This window comes from Oncorhynchus gorbuscha, linkage group LG03 (genome assembly GCF_021184085.1).
Source record: "Oncorhynchus gorbuscha isolate QuinsamMale2020 ecotype Even-year linkage group LG03, OgorEven_v1.0, whole genome shotgun sequence".
NCBI classification, from domain to species: domain Eukaryota; kingdom Metazoa; phylum Chordata; class Actinopteri; order Salmoniformes; family Salmonidae; genus Oncorhynchus; species Oncorhynchus gorbuscha.
The window spans coordinates 34,581,035-34,596,932 of record NC_060175.1 but is presented as its reverse complement, the minus strand read 5'-3'; the positions used below and the strand labels follow the sequence as shown (position 1 = coordinate 34,596,932).

General features: G+C 44.7%; 1 protein-coding gene across 1 annotated transcript; it reads right to left on the bottom strand.

Annotated features, from left to right (window-relative positions):
* Nucleotides 1–1,743: 1,743 nt before the first annotated feature.
* LOC124031259 (urocanate hydratase-like) lies at nucleotides 1,744–12,617 on the bottom strand. The gene is made up of 19 exons (XM_046342314.1): nucleotides 12,343–12,617; nucleotides 7,312–7,442; nucleotides 6,930–7,023; nucleotides 6,742–6,801; nucleotides 6,385–6,513; nucleotides 5,935–5,996; nucleotides 5,777–5,843; nucleotides 5,509–5,652; nucleotides 5,263–5,351; nucleotides 4,911–4,973; nucleotides 4,614–4,793; nucleotides 4,264–4,361; nucleotides 3,932–4,004; nucleotides 3,663–3,852; nucleotides 3,445–3,543; nucleotides 2,958–3,057; nucleotides 2,703–2,784; nucleotides 2,302–2,401; nucleotides 1,744–2,098 (listed from the first exon to the last, which is right to left on the bottom strand). Exons 1-19 carry the CDS (start codon nucleotides 12,466–12,468, stop codon nucleotides 1,958–1,960), a joined length of 2,028 nt encoding a protein of 675 aa, XP_046198270.1. The 5' UTR covers nucleotides 12,469–12,617; the 3' UTR covers nucleotides 1,744–1,957.
* Between the last annotated feature and the right edge of the window lie 3,281 nt (nucleotides 12,618–15,898).

The following is a 15,898-nucleotide window of genomic DNA, read 5'->3' as shown; positions in this document are numbered from 1 at the left end:
AGAAGAGCAGTCTCAGTTGAATGACTAGTCTTGAAACCTGACTGATTTGGATCAAGAAGGTCATTCTGAGAGAGATAGCGGGAGAGCTGACCAAGGACGGCACGTTCAAGAGTTTTGGAGAGAAAAGAAAGAAGGGATACTGGTCTGTAGTTGTTGACATCGGAGGGATCGAGTGTAGGTTTTTCAGAAGGGGTGCAACTCTCGCTCTCTTGAAGACGGAAGGGACGTAGCCAGCGGTCAGGGATAAGTTGATGAGCGAGGTGAGGTAAGGAGAAGGTCTCCGGAAATGGTCTGGAGAAGAGAGGAGGGGATAGGGTCGAGCGGGCAGGTTGTTGGGCGGCCGGCCGTCACAAGACGTGAGATTTCATCTGGAGAGAGAGGGGAGAAAGAGGTCAGAGCACAGGGTAGGGCAGTGTGAGCAGAACCAGCGGTGTTGTTTGACTTAGCAAACGAGGATCGGATGTCGTCGATCTTCTTTTCAAAATGGTTGACGAAGTCATCTGCAGAGAGGGAGGAGGGGGGGAGGAGGATTCAGGAGGGAGGAGAATGTGGCAAAGAGCTTCCTAGGGTTAGAGGCAGATGCTTGGAATTTAGAGTGGTAGAAAGTGGCTTTAGCAGCAGAGACAGAGGAGGAAAATGTAGAGAGGAGGGAGTGAAAGGATGCCAGGTCCGCAGGGAGGCGAGTTTTCCTCCATTTCCGCTCGGCCTTCCGGAGCCCTGTTCTGTGAGCTCGCATTGAGTCGTCAAGCCACGGAGCGTCTTGAGATGTTGCTTCAATATATCCATATAATTCTCCTACCTCATGATGCCATCTATTTTGTGAAGTGCATCAGTCCCTCCTGCAGCAATGCACGCCACAACATGATGCTTGACGGTTGGGATGGTGTTCTTCGACTTGCAAGCCTCCCCCTTTTTCCTCCAAACATAACGATGGTCATTATGGCCAAACAGTTCTATTTTTGTTTCATCAGACCAGATGACATTTCTCCAAAAAGTACAATCTTTGTCCCCATGTGCAGATGCAAACCGTAGTCTGCTTTTTTATGGCGGTTTTGGAGCAGTGGCTTCTTCCTTGCTGAGCGGCCTTTCAGGTTATGTCGATATAGGACTCGTTTTACTGTGGATATAGATACATTTGTACCTGTTTCCTCCAGCATCTTCACAAGGTCCTTTGCTCTTGTTCTGGGATTGATTTGCATATTTTGCACCTAAGTACGTTCATCTCTAGGAGACAGAGCGCGTCTCTTTCCTGAGCGGTATGACGGCTGAGTGGTCCCAAAGTGTTTATACTTGCATACTATTGTTTGTACAGATGAACGTGGTACCTTCAGGCATTTGGAAAATGCTCCCAAGTATGAACCAGACTTGTGGAGGTCTACAATTTATTTTCTGAGGTCTTGGCTGATTAATTTTCCCATTATGTCAAGCAAAGAGGCACTGAGTTTGAAGGTAGGTCTTGAAATACATCCCCAGGTACACTGCCAATTGACTCAAATAATGTCAATTAGCCTATCAAAAGCTTCTAAAGCCATGACATAATTTTCAGGAATTTTCCAAGCTGTTTAAAGGCACAGTCATCATAGTGTATGTAAACTTCTGACCCACTGGAATTGTGATACAGTCAATTATAAGTGAAATAATCTGTCTGCAAACAATTTTTTAAAAGTTACTTGTGTCATGCACAAAGTAGATGTTCTAACCGACTTGCCAAAACTATAGTTTGTCAACAAGAAATTTGTGGAGTGGTTGAAAAACAAGTTTTAATGACTCCAACCTAAGTGTATGTAAACTTCCGACTTCAACTGTATGACATCCATGATCAAGTGATCATCTTGGTCCTGCTCTTAATTCAGGACAGTCTGGTATTGTGAATGGTGGTGTGGATTGACACAATGAATATTCTGTGTGTGTCCTTTATCATCTGACTAGCTAGCTGTGTTGTGAGCAGTGTGCTGATCTAGCCCTGCAGGGCCCTGTCTAACACATCTTCGTCCTGCACAGGGTAGGGCATCGTGACGCGAAGCTGCCTTTGCTCCTCCATGGTACGCTGGATGGTCTCATAGGCGTTGGAGTTCCCCGACCAGCATCGACGAGCCACCTGCAGGGATAAGGTGCCAGGGAGTTTTATGTCACTCAAGTATAAAACATGAATACTTTATTAATAGGATCTGTGACACAATGGGATTTATATTACATGCACCCTTTCAACCTATTCAGTCATAATAATTCTATGAAGAGTATTTATGAATAGATATCCAAGACAGCTTCCCCTTTCAGTCCCCATCATCACCCCTCTCTCACCCCGTTAGAGACGTCCCAGTTGAGCATCAGACTGGCTCTCTTTGCTGCCTCCTCCGTCCCGTCCAGGAGCAGACCAAACCCTCCGTTCATCACCTCACCCCTGGAGAGAGACAAGAGACAGACAACGCAGTCTGACTGAGGGGAGGAGGGGACATGACTGGGACTCTAAACTGTGGTTCCATATTCAGTTTAGGTAACTGTATTTGACCTTTGGGGAGAAACAAAGACGTTGAAAGATTGTCCATCCATGAGAAAGTCCCCAACATTTTGGTTGTCAGGGGCACAATGTTTCCTAGTTAGTAATTGTCTTATAGGTTTTGGTCTCATAGATTTTTGTGTGCTATCCTATCCTTCTTTCTGTCTTCCAATCCCCAGTTTGAAAGGTGAAACTCAGATCTTACCAGCCGACCCCACCACCGTTGTGCAGGGACACCCAGGTGGCTCCTCTAAATGCATCGCCTACAAAGTTCTGGACCGCCATGTCTGTCAGGGGGCAAGACAGGCACACAGTGACAAAGTCACACTTTCACACTTACACATACCCGAGTTCAGTCAAAGTGGATGATTTCTAGCCACCTAGACGAACACAATGACTAATATAATGATGATCATGACAAAATAATGTCTGTCTAAATGATGAGTGTGCTCTAGTGTACCTGCACAGAAGGCAGAGCCGTCATACACATTGGAAGTCTCTCTGAAGGGACTGTCTGTTCCACTAACGTCATGGTGGTCTCTACTGATGACCACAGGAGCCTGGACAGAAAACACACACAGTGTCACTGTGTCTGTTTGCCTACTGCTAGCTTACTGCTGGTCTCCGGGACCTGGAGGAAAAGGTAGGCTAAGTGGTGAACACACACACTCTCCCACTGTCTCTCTCTCTCTCTCTCACACACACACACACACACACACACACACACACACACACACACACACACACACACACACACACACACACACACACACACACACACACACACACACACACACACACACACACACACACACACACACACACACACACACACACACACACACACCATAGATTTACCTACCCACTGACTGGACACCAACCAAAACATATAACTTTAAATGAACATATAAACAACCATAACATATAGATGGGTAAGTAAGACTTACCGAAACTCTCCTATCAGCAATAGCTTGATTGATGGCCAAGGCAATACACACACGGCCTTTCTGGTCTGAGTAGAGGATTCTGGCTTGGGAGCCCACCACCTACATACAGAGAACATTCAGAAATGGCATTGGCAGTTGTATAATACATTTCTTATTTATCTAGTATCAGGATGTTAATGATTAACATTGTGTCTTATATGTGTCCTATTAATTAATACCATCCTGTGTTTTCCGGCCTCACGGATCCAGCGGATGTTGTCGTTGTACTGCTGTCGCACACGCTCAGTCACATTGGCGCTGATCTCCTCCAGGACAGTGGCGGCGATGTCATCAGTCAGTGTCAGGTCACGGGGGTCACCGGAGGTGCAGACCCAGCGGAATGGTCCAAAGCCCAGGGAGAAGATGTCACTGCAGAGTGGTCAAGGGTTAGGGTCAAGACTTTGACCTGATCATGTGACCTGACCAGAAAACTCACCCTGTCACTCACCCCATGATGTGTTGGACGTAGGATGGGTAGCGGAACTCTGTCGCTCCGCCTCCCTCCTTCTCTACCTCCGCTCCTGAAGAAAGAGAGATGAACACAAACCTAGATGTTATCAAACTGGAGAGGACTGCGGACATCACTAGACATGCTGTGTTCAGTCTATTCTTCAGCATGTGTATCGGGACCTTAAAGTTAGCCCTTAGCATTAGCCACAGATCTTGGATCACATTACCTTACTCCCAATGCTAATATTAACCATGAAGGGGTGATATAATATCCGACCCTGTGTCAGTGAATCAGTATGGTGGTGGTGGTGGTTTAACTGTAGGACTCACCTGCTCTCTGGGCCTCCAGGAGGAAGGCATTTCCATAGTCCCAGAAGAACATCCCTGCCTCAGACAGCTTGTTGATGGCAGCTACCTGTCTACAAAGGCTGGGGTAGAGGACAGGAAGACCACCACAGGTTAGAGAACAACCCCTCAACCTTAACCACAAACAGATCAGGGGTATCCAACTCAATCATGGTAATTCTTGATGAATAGTTGATTTGCTGAATCAGTTGTTTGATGTGTGACTGGGATGGAACCATAGATGGCACACCCAGTAGCTCTGCAGGACCAGAGTTGGAGGAGACCCCCGAATTAGACCAACTGCCTTCAAAAAAGGTACAACATCAAGGTCTAACCTCTCATGGACTACGGTTTTGAAGCGTGCTGGGTCTGTGGCCATGAGCTGGTTGGCCTGGTGGAGGCTGAGCTGAGCTGGGTAGTACCCTCCACTGAAGGGGTTGTGGAGGGAGGTCTGGTCTGAGCCCAGGTCCACCAGCAGCTCTCCTGTTCTCTCATACTCCGTCAACAGACGCTCCCTGGCAGAGAAGGAAACAAGGGATCCCAAAGGTATTTACACTAATAGTGACTGAGGTGTAGATGCCCCATATAGACATGGTATTACTTAATTCCAGCCCTTGGTTGACATCCCATACCATAAGTCCACAACATTGCCATGGTAACCCAAGCTGAGGGGAGTCTTGGATCTCTTGGCTTCTCTGTAGAATACAAAATCAGAGGGACCATCTGATAAATCACATAACCTAAACACACAGGTGCTAAAGTCATGACGTGTGTGTGTGTGTGTGTGTGTGTGTGTGTGTGTGTGTGTGTGTGTGCGTGCGTGTGCGTGCGTGCGTGCGTGCGTGCGTGCGTGCGTGCGTGCGTGCGTGCGTGCGTGCGTGCGTGCGTGCGTGCGTGTGTGTGTGTGTGTGTGTGTGTGTGTGTGTGTGTGTGTGTGTGTGTGTGTGTGTGTGTGTGTGTGTGTGTGGCTTTATCTGCTATTACCTAATGCGTTGGATGCAGTGTTCTATGTCACTGGTGACCTCCATTAACCAGCCTTGCTCATGTCTCTTCCTCAGGGGCACCTCATCTACCTAAACAGGAACCATGCAAAACACAATCACATATCACATTAACACACATCCCAAAGCTCTCCATCATACAAAAACGGAACAGACATCGCTACCATCACATAAGTAGATTAACAGCAGGGCGGGTGTTATTGGCCAATAACAAAGTAAACACACTGGCCTCGGCAATGACCCCCACACAGCCAGCGATGACAGCAGCCTTGGCCTGTGCCCCGCTCATGCCCCCCAGCCCCGATGTCACCAACACCCGGCCCCTCAGGTCATCAGACCCCAGATACCTCCGCCCTGCATTCAACACTGTCAGCTAAAGAAGGAGGGAGAGAGAGAGATGGGAAGAAGAGGAAAGAGAGGCAGACACAATGTTAAGACAACGTCAATGTGAGTTTCAAAGGGGATAGTGCCCTCTACTGTTGACTGTGAGGAATTACCATGGTGCCATGGACAATCCCCTGAGGCCCAATGTAGCAGTAGCTACCAGCAGTCATCTGACCATACCTAGGAAAACAAACAAAAAACACATCTTTGGGGGGTTAACAAAAACTATGAATGGGTAAAAACAACTAACCGGGTTATATTTGTTACTTACATTGATACACCCAAAGCAAACATCTTCTCATACTGCTCTCTGGAGGAGTAGTTTGGAATGACCTGAGAGGGAGCGAGAGAGAGGATGGGAGGATGATGGCAGAGGGAAGGAGGGAGATCAAACTGGGAAAACCTAAATGGTAACGCCAAATCAGTATCTAACTGAAATGCGGTAGAGCACAGTCTTAGAAAAAAAGGTGCTATCTAGAATCTAAGAGGGTTCTTCGGCTGTCCCCATAGCAGAACCCTTTGAAGAACCCTTTTTGGTTCTATATATAACCATTTTGGTTCCAGGTAGAATCCTTTTTTGGTTCTATGTAGAATCCTTTCCACAGAGGCTTTTACCTGCAACCAAAAAGGGTTCTACTATGGGGACAGCTGAAGAACCCTTTTGGAACCCTTTTTCCCAAGAGTATAGTGAGGAGAGGCGGAGGGAGGGATGTGTGGTTACCATGCCGTTGGTAATGATAGCGCGGGGGGAGGAGGGCAGGCTGGGGAACAGCCCCGCTGGATGACCACTGTACATGACCAGAGTCTGCTCCTCTGTCATCTCACTCAGGTAGTAAATCACCAGGCGGAACTACACACAAACACACATACGCAAAGATATATAGTTACACACACATTACCATACACAGTGGGGCAAAAAAGTATTTAGTCAGCCACCAATTGTGCAATTTCTCCCACTTAAAAATATAAGAGAGGCCTGTAATTTTCATCATAGGTACACTTCAACTATGACAGACAACATGAGAAAATAAATCCAGAAAATACATAATGCCATCATAATTACATGTTCTGTGCTTACCTGGGCCCAGTTACTGAACACCTGTCCATTTCCCCCATAGGTAACCAACTCCTGGGGAAACTGGAGAGCAGAGCATGGGGAGATGATAAAGCAGCAATAGATAGTGTGACTTAGGTGGATTAATACATTGTTTTAGTTCAATTAAATAAAGTGAGCTGTTGTGTACAGTATGTGAAAGTGGTGGTTACCTGGGCAACTGCATGGTCCAGGTTGTTCATGATCATGAGCATGATGGAGGCAGCTTGGCGTGTACGACAGGGGTACTGATCTATAGGGTAGGCCCTGAGGACACACGCACGCCCATGCAGTACACACACACACACACACACACACACACACACACACACACACACACACACACACACACACACACACACACACACACACACACACACACACACACACACACACACACACACACACACACACACACACACACACACACACACACACACACACACACAAGGACTGATCAGGGTGTGGTAGACCATATCATAGCATCAACAGATAAAGAGGAATACTACAGATGGGGAGATGAGAGGTGGTGTTAGGTGGTTATACTGTACATACCTCATATGTATGAGGGGACAGAAGCGGTACATGTAGATGTGTCCATACTGCCTGAGCTCCTGGGCAAATTCAGCAGCCAGGATGTTGTGGTGGGAGGGGGGAAAGTAGCGCAGGGCATTCCTCAGTGCTAGCTAGAGAGGGGGAGTAGATTATGGGGTGAGATAGGAGTTCAGAATGGTGTGGCCCTCTTCTTCTTTTGCATCCTTTTTTCCACTAACTTTCTGGTCATTTGTGTTTCACTCCCCCTCTCTATCCATGAAAGCACTCACTCTTATCTCTCTTAATCATTGACAGTGCCCTTTGCTCCCAGTCCTGGCAAACATTAGCGAATATGATAGAAGGTTCTGAGGAGATGAACCAACACTGTCTCCTACCCTTAAGCCAAAACATTCCACTGTGCTGAGTATGTGAACCGTGCTTTATTGATCCCAATAGATTTAATAAAATAATTCACATGTGCGTTGTTGTGTTCCGTGTCCTCAAGTTTCTCCAACAGTATGTGGATACAACATTCCACAAGCTTGAATCTCAACCCCATCAGCTATAAAGATTCACTCTCAACGAGTAATAAAACAGTAGGTATGATTTGACACATTAACTGACAATTCCTATATTTATTACATTCACAATCACTCTACCTCTGTCTGGATCAGATAAGACAAGCAAATGCCTTTTATAGTGGCAAAAAGCAAACTACAACAAAGATGTGGGTGATATACACTGAGTATACAAAACATTAAGAACACCTGCTCTTTCCATGACTGACCAGGTGAATCCAGGTGAAAGCTATGATCCCTTATTGATGTCACTTGTTAATAAATCAACTTCAATCAGTGTAGATGAAGGGAGAGTAGAAAGGTTAAAGAAGATATAGATTTTTAAGCCTTGAGACAATTGAGACATGGATTGTAAGATGGCGCAGATAGAGATGGCAGTTTCGCTTCAAGTCCTTAGGAAATTGTGCAGTATTTTGTTTTTTATGTATTTTATGTATTATTTTGTTACATTGTTAGCCTGAAAACATGAACTGTTATTACACACAGCTGGGAAGAACTATTGTATATCAGAGAGACGTCAACTTACCAGCACAAACAGCATTACGACCAGGAATACGACTTTCCCAAAGCAGAACCTTTGTCTGCACCTCCCGGGAGCATTTGAACTGATTCCAGAGGCCGACCCAAAACAATGCCATCGGAGGAGAGGGTGCTGGAGCGGTCTTCTAGTGAATCTTTGGATGCGCGCACACCACCCACCGCTTCCAAGTCCCTATTTAATAAAGTCGACGAAATTAGGGCAAGAGATGCTTTCCAAAGAGATATCCGGGATTGTAACATACTCTGTTTCACGGAGACATGGCTAGCTTGGGACATGCTGTCGGAGTCCGTACAGCCAACAGGAAGAAAGGCGGGAATGTTTCGTGATATAATCGTAACAACATCCAAAAACTCAAGTCATTTTGTTCACCTGACCTAGAATTCCTCACAATCAAATGCCAACCATATTATCTCTCAAGAGAACTCTCCTCAGTTATCGTCACGGCCGTGTATATCCCCCCGCAAGTGGATACCAAGACGGCCATCAAGGAACTTCACTGGACTTTAGGCAAACTGGAAAACATATATCCTGAGGCTGCATTTATTGTCGCTGGGGATTTTAACAAAGCTAATCTGAGACTAAGCCTACCTAAATTATATCAGCATATCAATTGCAGTACACGAGCGAGTAACACACTTGACCACTGCTACTCTAACTTCCGCGATGCATACAAGGCCCTCCCCCGCCACCCTTTTGGCAAATCTGACCATGACTCCATCTTGTTGCTCCCCTCCTATAGGCATAAACTAAAACAGGAAGCGCCCATGCTTAGGTCTATCCAACACTGGTCTGACCAATCAGAATCCACGCTTCAAGATTGCTTCGATCATGTGGACTGGGATATGTTCCGGGTAGCCAATAACATTGACGTATATGCTGACTCGGTGAGTGAGTTTACAAGGAAATGTATAGGAGATGTTATATCCATTGTGACTATTAAACCCTTCCCTAACCAGAAACCGTGGATTGTTGGCAGCATTCGCGCAAAACTGAAAGCACGTACCACCACATTTAATCATGCCAAAGCAACTGGAAACATGGCAGAATATAAAAACAGTGTAGTTATTCCCTCCGTAAGGCAATCAAACAAGCAAAGCGTCAGTATAGAGACAAAGTGGAGTCACAATTCAACAGCTCAAACACGAGAAGTATGTGGCAGGGTCTACAGACAATCACGGATTACAAAAAGACCAGCCTCGTCACGGACATCAACGTCTTATTTGCACCAACATGGCCCGCTAACTAAGACTGTGGGTTCTCCTTCTCCATGGCCGACAGAATAAAATATTTAAACGTGTTCACCCTCGCAAGGCTGCCGGCCCAGACGGCATCCCTAGCCATGTCCTAAGAGCATGCGCAGACCAGCTGGCTGGTGTGTTTAGCGACATATTCAATTAATCCCTATCCCAGTCTGCTGTCCCCACATGCTTCAAGATGGCCACCATTGTTCCTGTTCCCAAGAAAGCTACGGTAACTGAAATAAGTTATGAGGCACTCACTCATCCTATAACCTCCACCCTACCTGTCACCCTAGAACCACTCTAATTTGTTTACTGCCCCAATAGGTCCACATATGATGCAATCGCCATCACACTGCACACTGCCCTATATGGACAAGATGAATACCTATGTAAGAATGCTGTTCATTGACTACAGCTCAGAATTCAACACCATAGTACCCATCAAACTCGTCAGTAAGCTTGAGACCCTGGGTCTCAACCCCTTCCTGTGCAACTGGGTCCTGGACTTCCTGACGCGCCGCCACCAGGTGGTGAGGTTAGGAAACAAAATCTTCACCCCGCTGATCCTCAACACTGGGGCCCCACAAGGGTGCATTCTCAGCCCTCTCCTGTACTCCCTGTTCACCCACAACTGTGTGGTCATGCACGCTTCCAACTCAATCATCAAGTTTGCAGATAACACTACAGTGGTAGGCTTGATTACCAACAACGACGAGGTGAGGGCCCTCGAAGTGTGGTGTCAGGAAAATAACCTCTCACTCAATGTCAGCTAAACAAAATAGATGATTGTGGACTTCAGGAAACAGCAAAGGGAGCATCCCCCCTATCCACATCGAAAGACAGCAGTGGAGAAGGTGGAAAGTTACACTGTGTACATATCACCGACAAACTGAAATGGTCCAAGTACACAAACAATGTGGTGAATAAGGCGCAACAGCGCTTCTTCAACCTCAAGAGACTGAAAAAATGTGGCTTGTCACTAAAAACCCTCACTAACCTTTACAGGTGCCCAATTGAGAGCATCCTGTCAGGCTGTACGGAAACTGCACCGTCCACAACCGTAGGGCTCTCCAGAGAGTGGTGCGGTCTGCACAACAGATCACCGGGGGCAAACTACCTGCCCTCCAGGACACCTACAACACTTGATGTCACAGGAAGGCAAAAAATATCATCAAGGAGAATAACCACCCAAGCCACTGCCTGTTCACCCCGCTTCCATCCAGAAGGCGAGGTCAGTACAGGTGATCAGCAGGAGCGGAAGAGATACTCTTAATGATCAGCTATAAAAAGCCAACTGACATTTACTCCTGAGGTGCTGACTTGCTGCACCCTCCACAACTACTGTGATTATTATTATTTGACCATGCTGGTCATTTATGAACATTTGAACATCTTGTCCATGTTCTGTTATAATCTTGACCCGGCACAGCCAGAAGAGGACTGGCCACCCATCATAGCCTGGTTCCTCTCTAGGTTTCTTCCTAGGTTTTGGCCTTTCTATGGAGTTTTTCCTAGCCACCGTGCTTCTGCACCTGCATTGCTTGCTGTTTGGGGTTTTAGGCTGAGTTTCTGTACAGCACTTTGAGATATCAGCTGATGTAAGAAGGGCTATATAAATACATTTGATTTTATTTGAATTTTATTTGATCAAAGTTGGGACAGAGAGATTGAATAACAGCTTCTATCTCAAGGCTATCAGATTGTTAAACAGCCACCACTAGCACAGAGACGCGGCTGCCTACCTACAGACTTGATATCATTGGCCACTTTAATAAATGGAACACTCATCACTTTAATAATGCCACTTTAAGGATATTTACATATCTTGCATTACTCATCTCATATGTACAGTATATACTGTATACTGTATCCTTCACTATCTATTCTTTACTATCTATTGCATCTTAGCCGCTCTGTCACTGCTCATCCATATTTTTGTATATATATCCTCATTCCATTCCTTTATTAGATTGTGTGTATTATGTTTTGTTGTGTAAGTTGTTAGATGTTAGGTTTGGTTGTGGAATTGATAGATATTATCAGTTAGATACTGCTTCACTGTCGGATCTAAAAGCATAAGCATTTTGTTACACATGGTTAGCAGATTTTATTGTGAGTGTATGTGACCAATTTGATTTGATTGTGATTATGTGCCATTCAGAGGATCAATGGGCAAGACAAAATATTTAAGTGCCTTTGAACTGGGTATGGTAGTAGGTGCCAGGCACACTGGTTTGTGTCAAGAACTGCAATGCTGCTAGGTTTTTCACTCTCAACAGTTTCCTGTGTGTATCAAGAATAGTCCACCACCCAAAGGACCTACCCAACTTGACACACTGTGCAAAGTATTGGAGTCAAAATGGGCCATCATCCCTGTGGAATGCTTTCGACACCTTATAGAGTTCATGTCCCGACAAATTGAGGCTGTTCTGAGTGCAAAAGGGGAGCGGGTTTGGTATACTCAGTGTAGATGTATAATCATCTTGTGAAGATATGCATCTTTGGTCTCGTTTACTACTAACATACCACATTAAAGCATTATGGTTTCACTCATAGATAAACAGAGAGGCCTTAAAAGCAAAAGTACTTCAGTATTGCAATACTCAATCTGCAGATAAATCCCTGAGTATGACGTCAATGCTCGTTGACACGTTCTGCATTCAGAGATGTGACAGTATGTCTGTGGACTCACCCTCTCCTCCTCTGGAGTGAGGTTGGGCGTCCTGACGGGTGCATGTGGCACACTGGGGTCCCGGCCCCGATTGGATGGCATGGGGTCCAGAGGCAGGCCGCTACACAACTCCTTCAGGTTTGACATCCTGTCCACTGTGTTCTGTCACACTGTGGAGGATTTAAGCAGGATCAGAGGAGAGACAAACCCAGAGAGACACACAATGTCTGGGAACACAGGAAAAATGGGCACGCAGCTCTGTAGCTCACTGCTGACCACTGTTTATCAGAGTAAAGGGTCTGTAGTCTGTGGGACAGCTACCTGTATAAGGTTGAGATAAGGGTCACCCTCCTCTCGCCATTCCCATTGGCTATCTGGCCTCTTTCCCCTTATCACCCCACCAATAGCAGGGCAGAGCCAGAGAAGGGTGTGTGGTAATAATTTATTTTCTAGTGAACATGATGTGGCACACGCTTCAGTCGACAAACACTGGGGATGTATCCCAAAAGGCACCCTATTCCCTAAGTAGTGCATGACATTTGACTGGAGCCAGCATTATGGGCTTTATTCAAAAGTAGGACACTACTTAAGGAATAGGATTCCATTTAGGACGCAAACGGGCACTGACCTCTGACCTCTCAGCTAAAACTTGTAACTCAGTTACACAAAATAAAAACAGAACCTTTGGCCAGGCCCATGTTACCCCCACACAAACACATCTTAATAAGGAAAATACCACCTATAATAATAACTAAGTATTAAAAAATAGGTTAATTAATAAGGGTAGGAAACAATTATGTCTGGGATGCAATCAACTTAAAAACATTTTCTCCTTCATTTCACCCCCCAAGAAATGTCATGGTCACCTGTCTTCATCATTTAGCCTGCACATGCTCAGAACTGACAGGGTTCCTTTCAGTAGAAGTAGTCATTTCACAGCCACACATTGCTGATCCAGAACTCAAGGCCAGTTGTATGGAGTTCAAATATAGATTGTGTTGTAATACTTAAAAGTCCACCCGTTAGTCAATCTAAGTAACGTAATAAAGAAATCCCCATCAAATTCTGTCTGTTTAAGCTAGAGATATCATGTTTTTTATAATAATAATATAATTACATGGTCTGTGTCTCATTCCATCGCATCAGCATATGTCAGCCTTCCGCATCTGCAGTGGATGGTGGCCAAGCTACAGCAGTGTTTGTCAGACCATGAGACATCCCGAAAATCTGTCTTCTCACGAAAACATTCAAATCAACTTGCAAGATTGCCAGCCAACTAGCCTCCTAACGTTAGCCCTACTAGCTTGCTAATGTTAGCCCTACCAGACTGTTAACGTTACATTATTACTGAATGAGTCAGCCAGTTGCTATCAACACTTAGTTTGCAGCTACATTAAAATAAACCAACGTTTTGGAAAAACATAATGCCATCTAACCAGTTATCGAAGAATGTTAGCTTTATGCAGTTATCTTAGCCAGCAAGCTAGCCAGCAAGCTAACGTTGGCTATTTAGCCACCTAGCTATTAGCTTAACCAGCCTAGTCAACCACCATGGTTATGGTTGTCAAGCTAGAGCCCAACTACTGGAGACCAGCTAGAACTCAATTAATGATACACAACTAAAACATAAACAAAGAGAGAGCAGATACTTACAGATTGATGGCTGGGGCCCATCTGATGTTAAAACTTTTAAAAGAGTGCAGGCTGAGTTAGCAACCAAAGCGAGGGGGAGATGGTGCTTCAACGGCGCGGTAGAGAGTCAGGAAAATCCTGAAAACTGGAAAATATATATATATATATAGATTCCAGATGTCAGTCAGCTAGTGCTCTAGCATTAAGCCAAGGTGGAAAAAGTTACAAAACTCCCGAAGCCTACTTCACAGAAAACATGCTGAACAATTTACAAAACTAAAAGGAGAACAGACGAGGTACTACACAATTAGAGAAGGTATGAATTTCTCTTCATTTTGAGCCCATGTCAAGAAGGCACCAGAGCCTACCGTGCTAACGGGTTCCCACTAGATAACACAGCACAATGTCTGTGAAGTGCATGAGGTGTGGCTAACATTAGTCAGCTTGAGCTAGCTACTGAGATAGCACTGAGTAGATCCTACATATGATGTTGAGAAATGGTACATTGTGGATAGTTTAGAAGATATCTGGAAATAAGTTAATAAATATGTAATAACCCCAAAACCTAACTATTTTTGTTCTTATAGGTAACCAGATCATGACCTCAACTAAGTTAATAAGTCTTTGACCACACTGTGATGCTACATTTGGTATTTGGTGTTTTATTAGGATCCTCATTAGCTATTTTGATCGCAGCAGCTACTCTTCCTGGGATCCACACAAAACATTAAATAATACAGAACATTAAGAGACAAGAATAGCTCAAGGACCGAACTACATACATTTAAAACATAGCATTATATAGATATTATATTCTCCCCTACATAGCCTACATATCAGTACATACACACAAAATACCTAAGTCAAATAGGGGACAGGCATTGTGCGGTGAGGTGTTGCTTTATATGTTTTGTTTTTTAAAAACCAGGTTTGCTGTTCCATGCAATCATGGCTCTATATAATACTCTAAGTTTTCTTGAATTTTTTTCTGTATTTGGGGACTGTGAAAAGACACCTGGTGGCATGTCTGGTGGGGTAAGTGTGGGTGTCAGTGCTGTGTGTAAATTGACCATGCAATCAATTTGGAATTTTCAACACATAAATGTTTCTTAGAAAAACAAGAAGTGATGCAGTCAGTTGCTCCTCTACTTTTAGCCAAGAGAGACTGGCATGCATAGTATTGATATTAGCCCTCTGATAACAGTGAAGAGAAAGATGTACCACTCTGTTCTGGGCCAGCTGTAATTTTTCTAGGTCTTTCTTTGCAGCACCTGACCATATGACTGAGCAATAATCAAGATAAGATAAAACTAGACCCTGCATGACTTGATTTGTGGAGTGTGGAGTGTCAAAAAAGCAGAGCATATTTTTATGACAGACAGACCTCTGCCCATTTTCACAACCATTGAATCAATATGCACAAATTGGGGTATTGTTGTATGGTGGTATTGAACCTTTTGTGTTGTGGATATGTGGTGGTGTAGGGATGTTATGTGATGTACTGTTTTATCTTTAGCTCATTCAGTACAAACATAGTTCAACTGATTTATCTTTTGTTTTATATGTAAAGTGGGTGCTTTGGTGTGTTTGGACCCCAGGAAGAGTAGCTGCTGCCCTGTTTTGACCATGACAGTTTACAATCCAAGGCGACACCAAGTAATTTAGTCTCGCTCAACAGCCACATTATTCATTACCAGATTCAGCTGAGGTCTAGAACTTAGGGAATGGTTTGTACCAAATGCAATGTTCTTAGTTTTAGATGTTTAGGACTAGTTTTATTACTAGCCACCCATTCTAAAACTGATTACAACTCTGTTTAGGGTTGCAGTGATTTCACTAGCTGTGGTTGCTGACACGTATAGGGATGAATCATTAGCATACATAGATACACAGGCTTTGTTTAATGCCAGTGGCAGGTCATTGGTAAAAATACAATTGAGTAGAG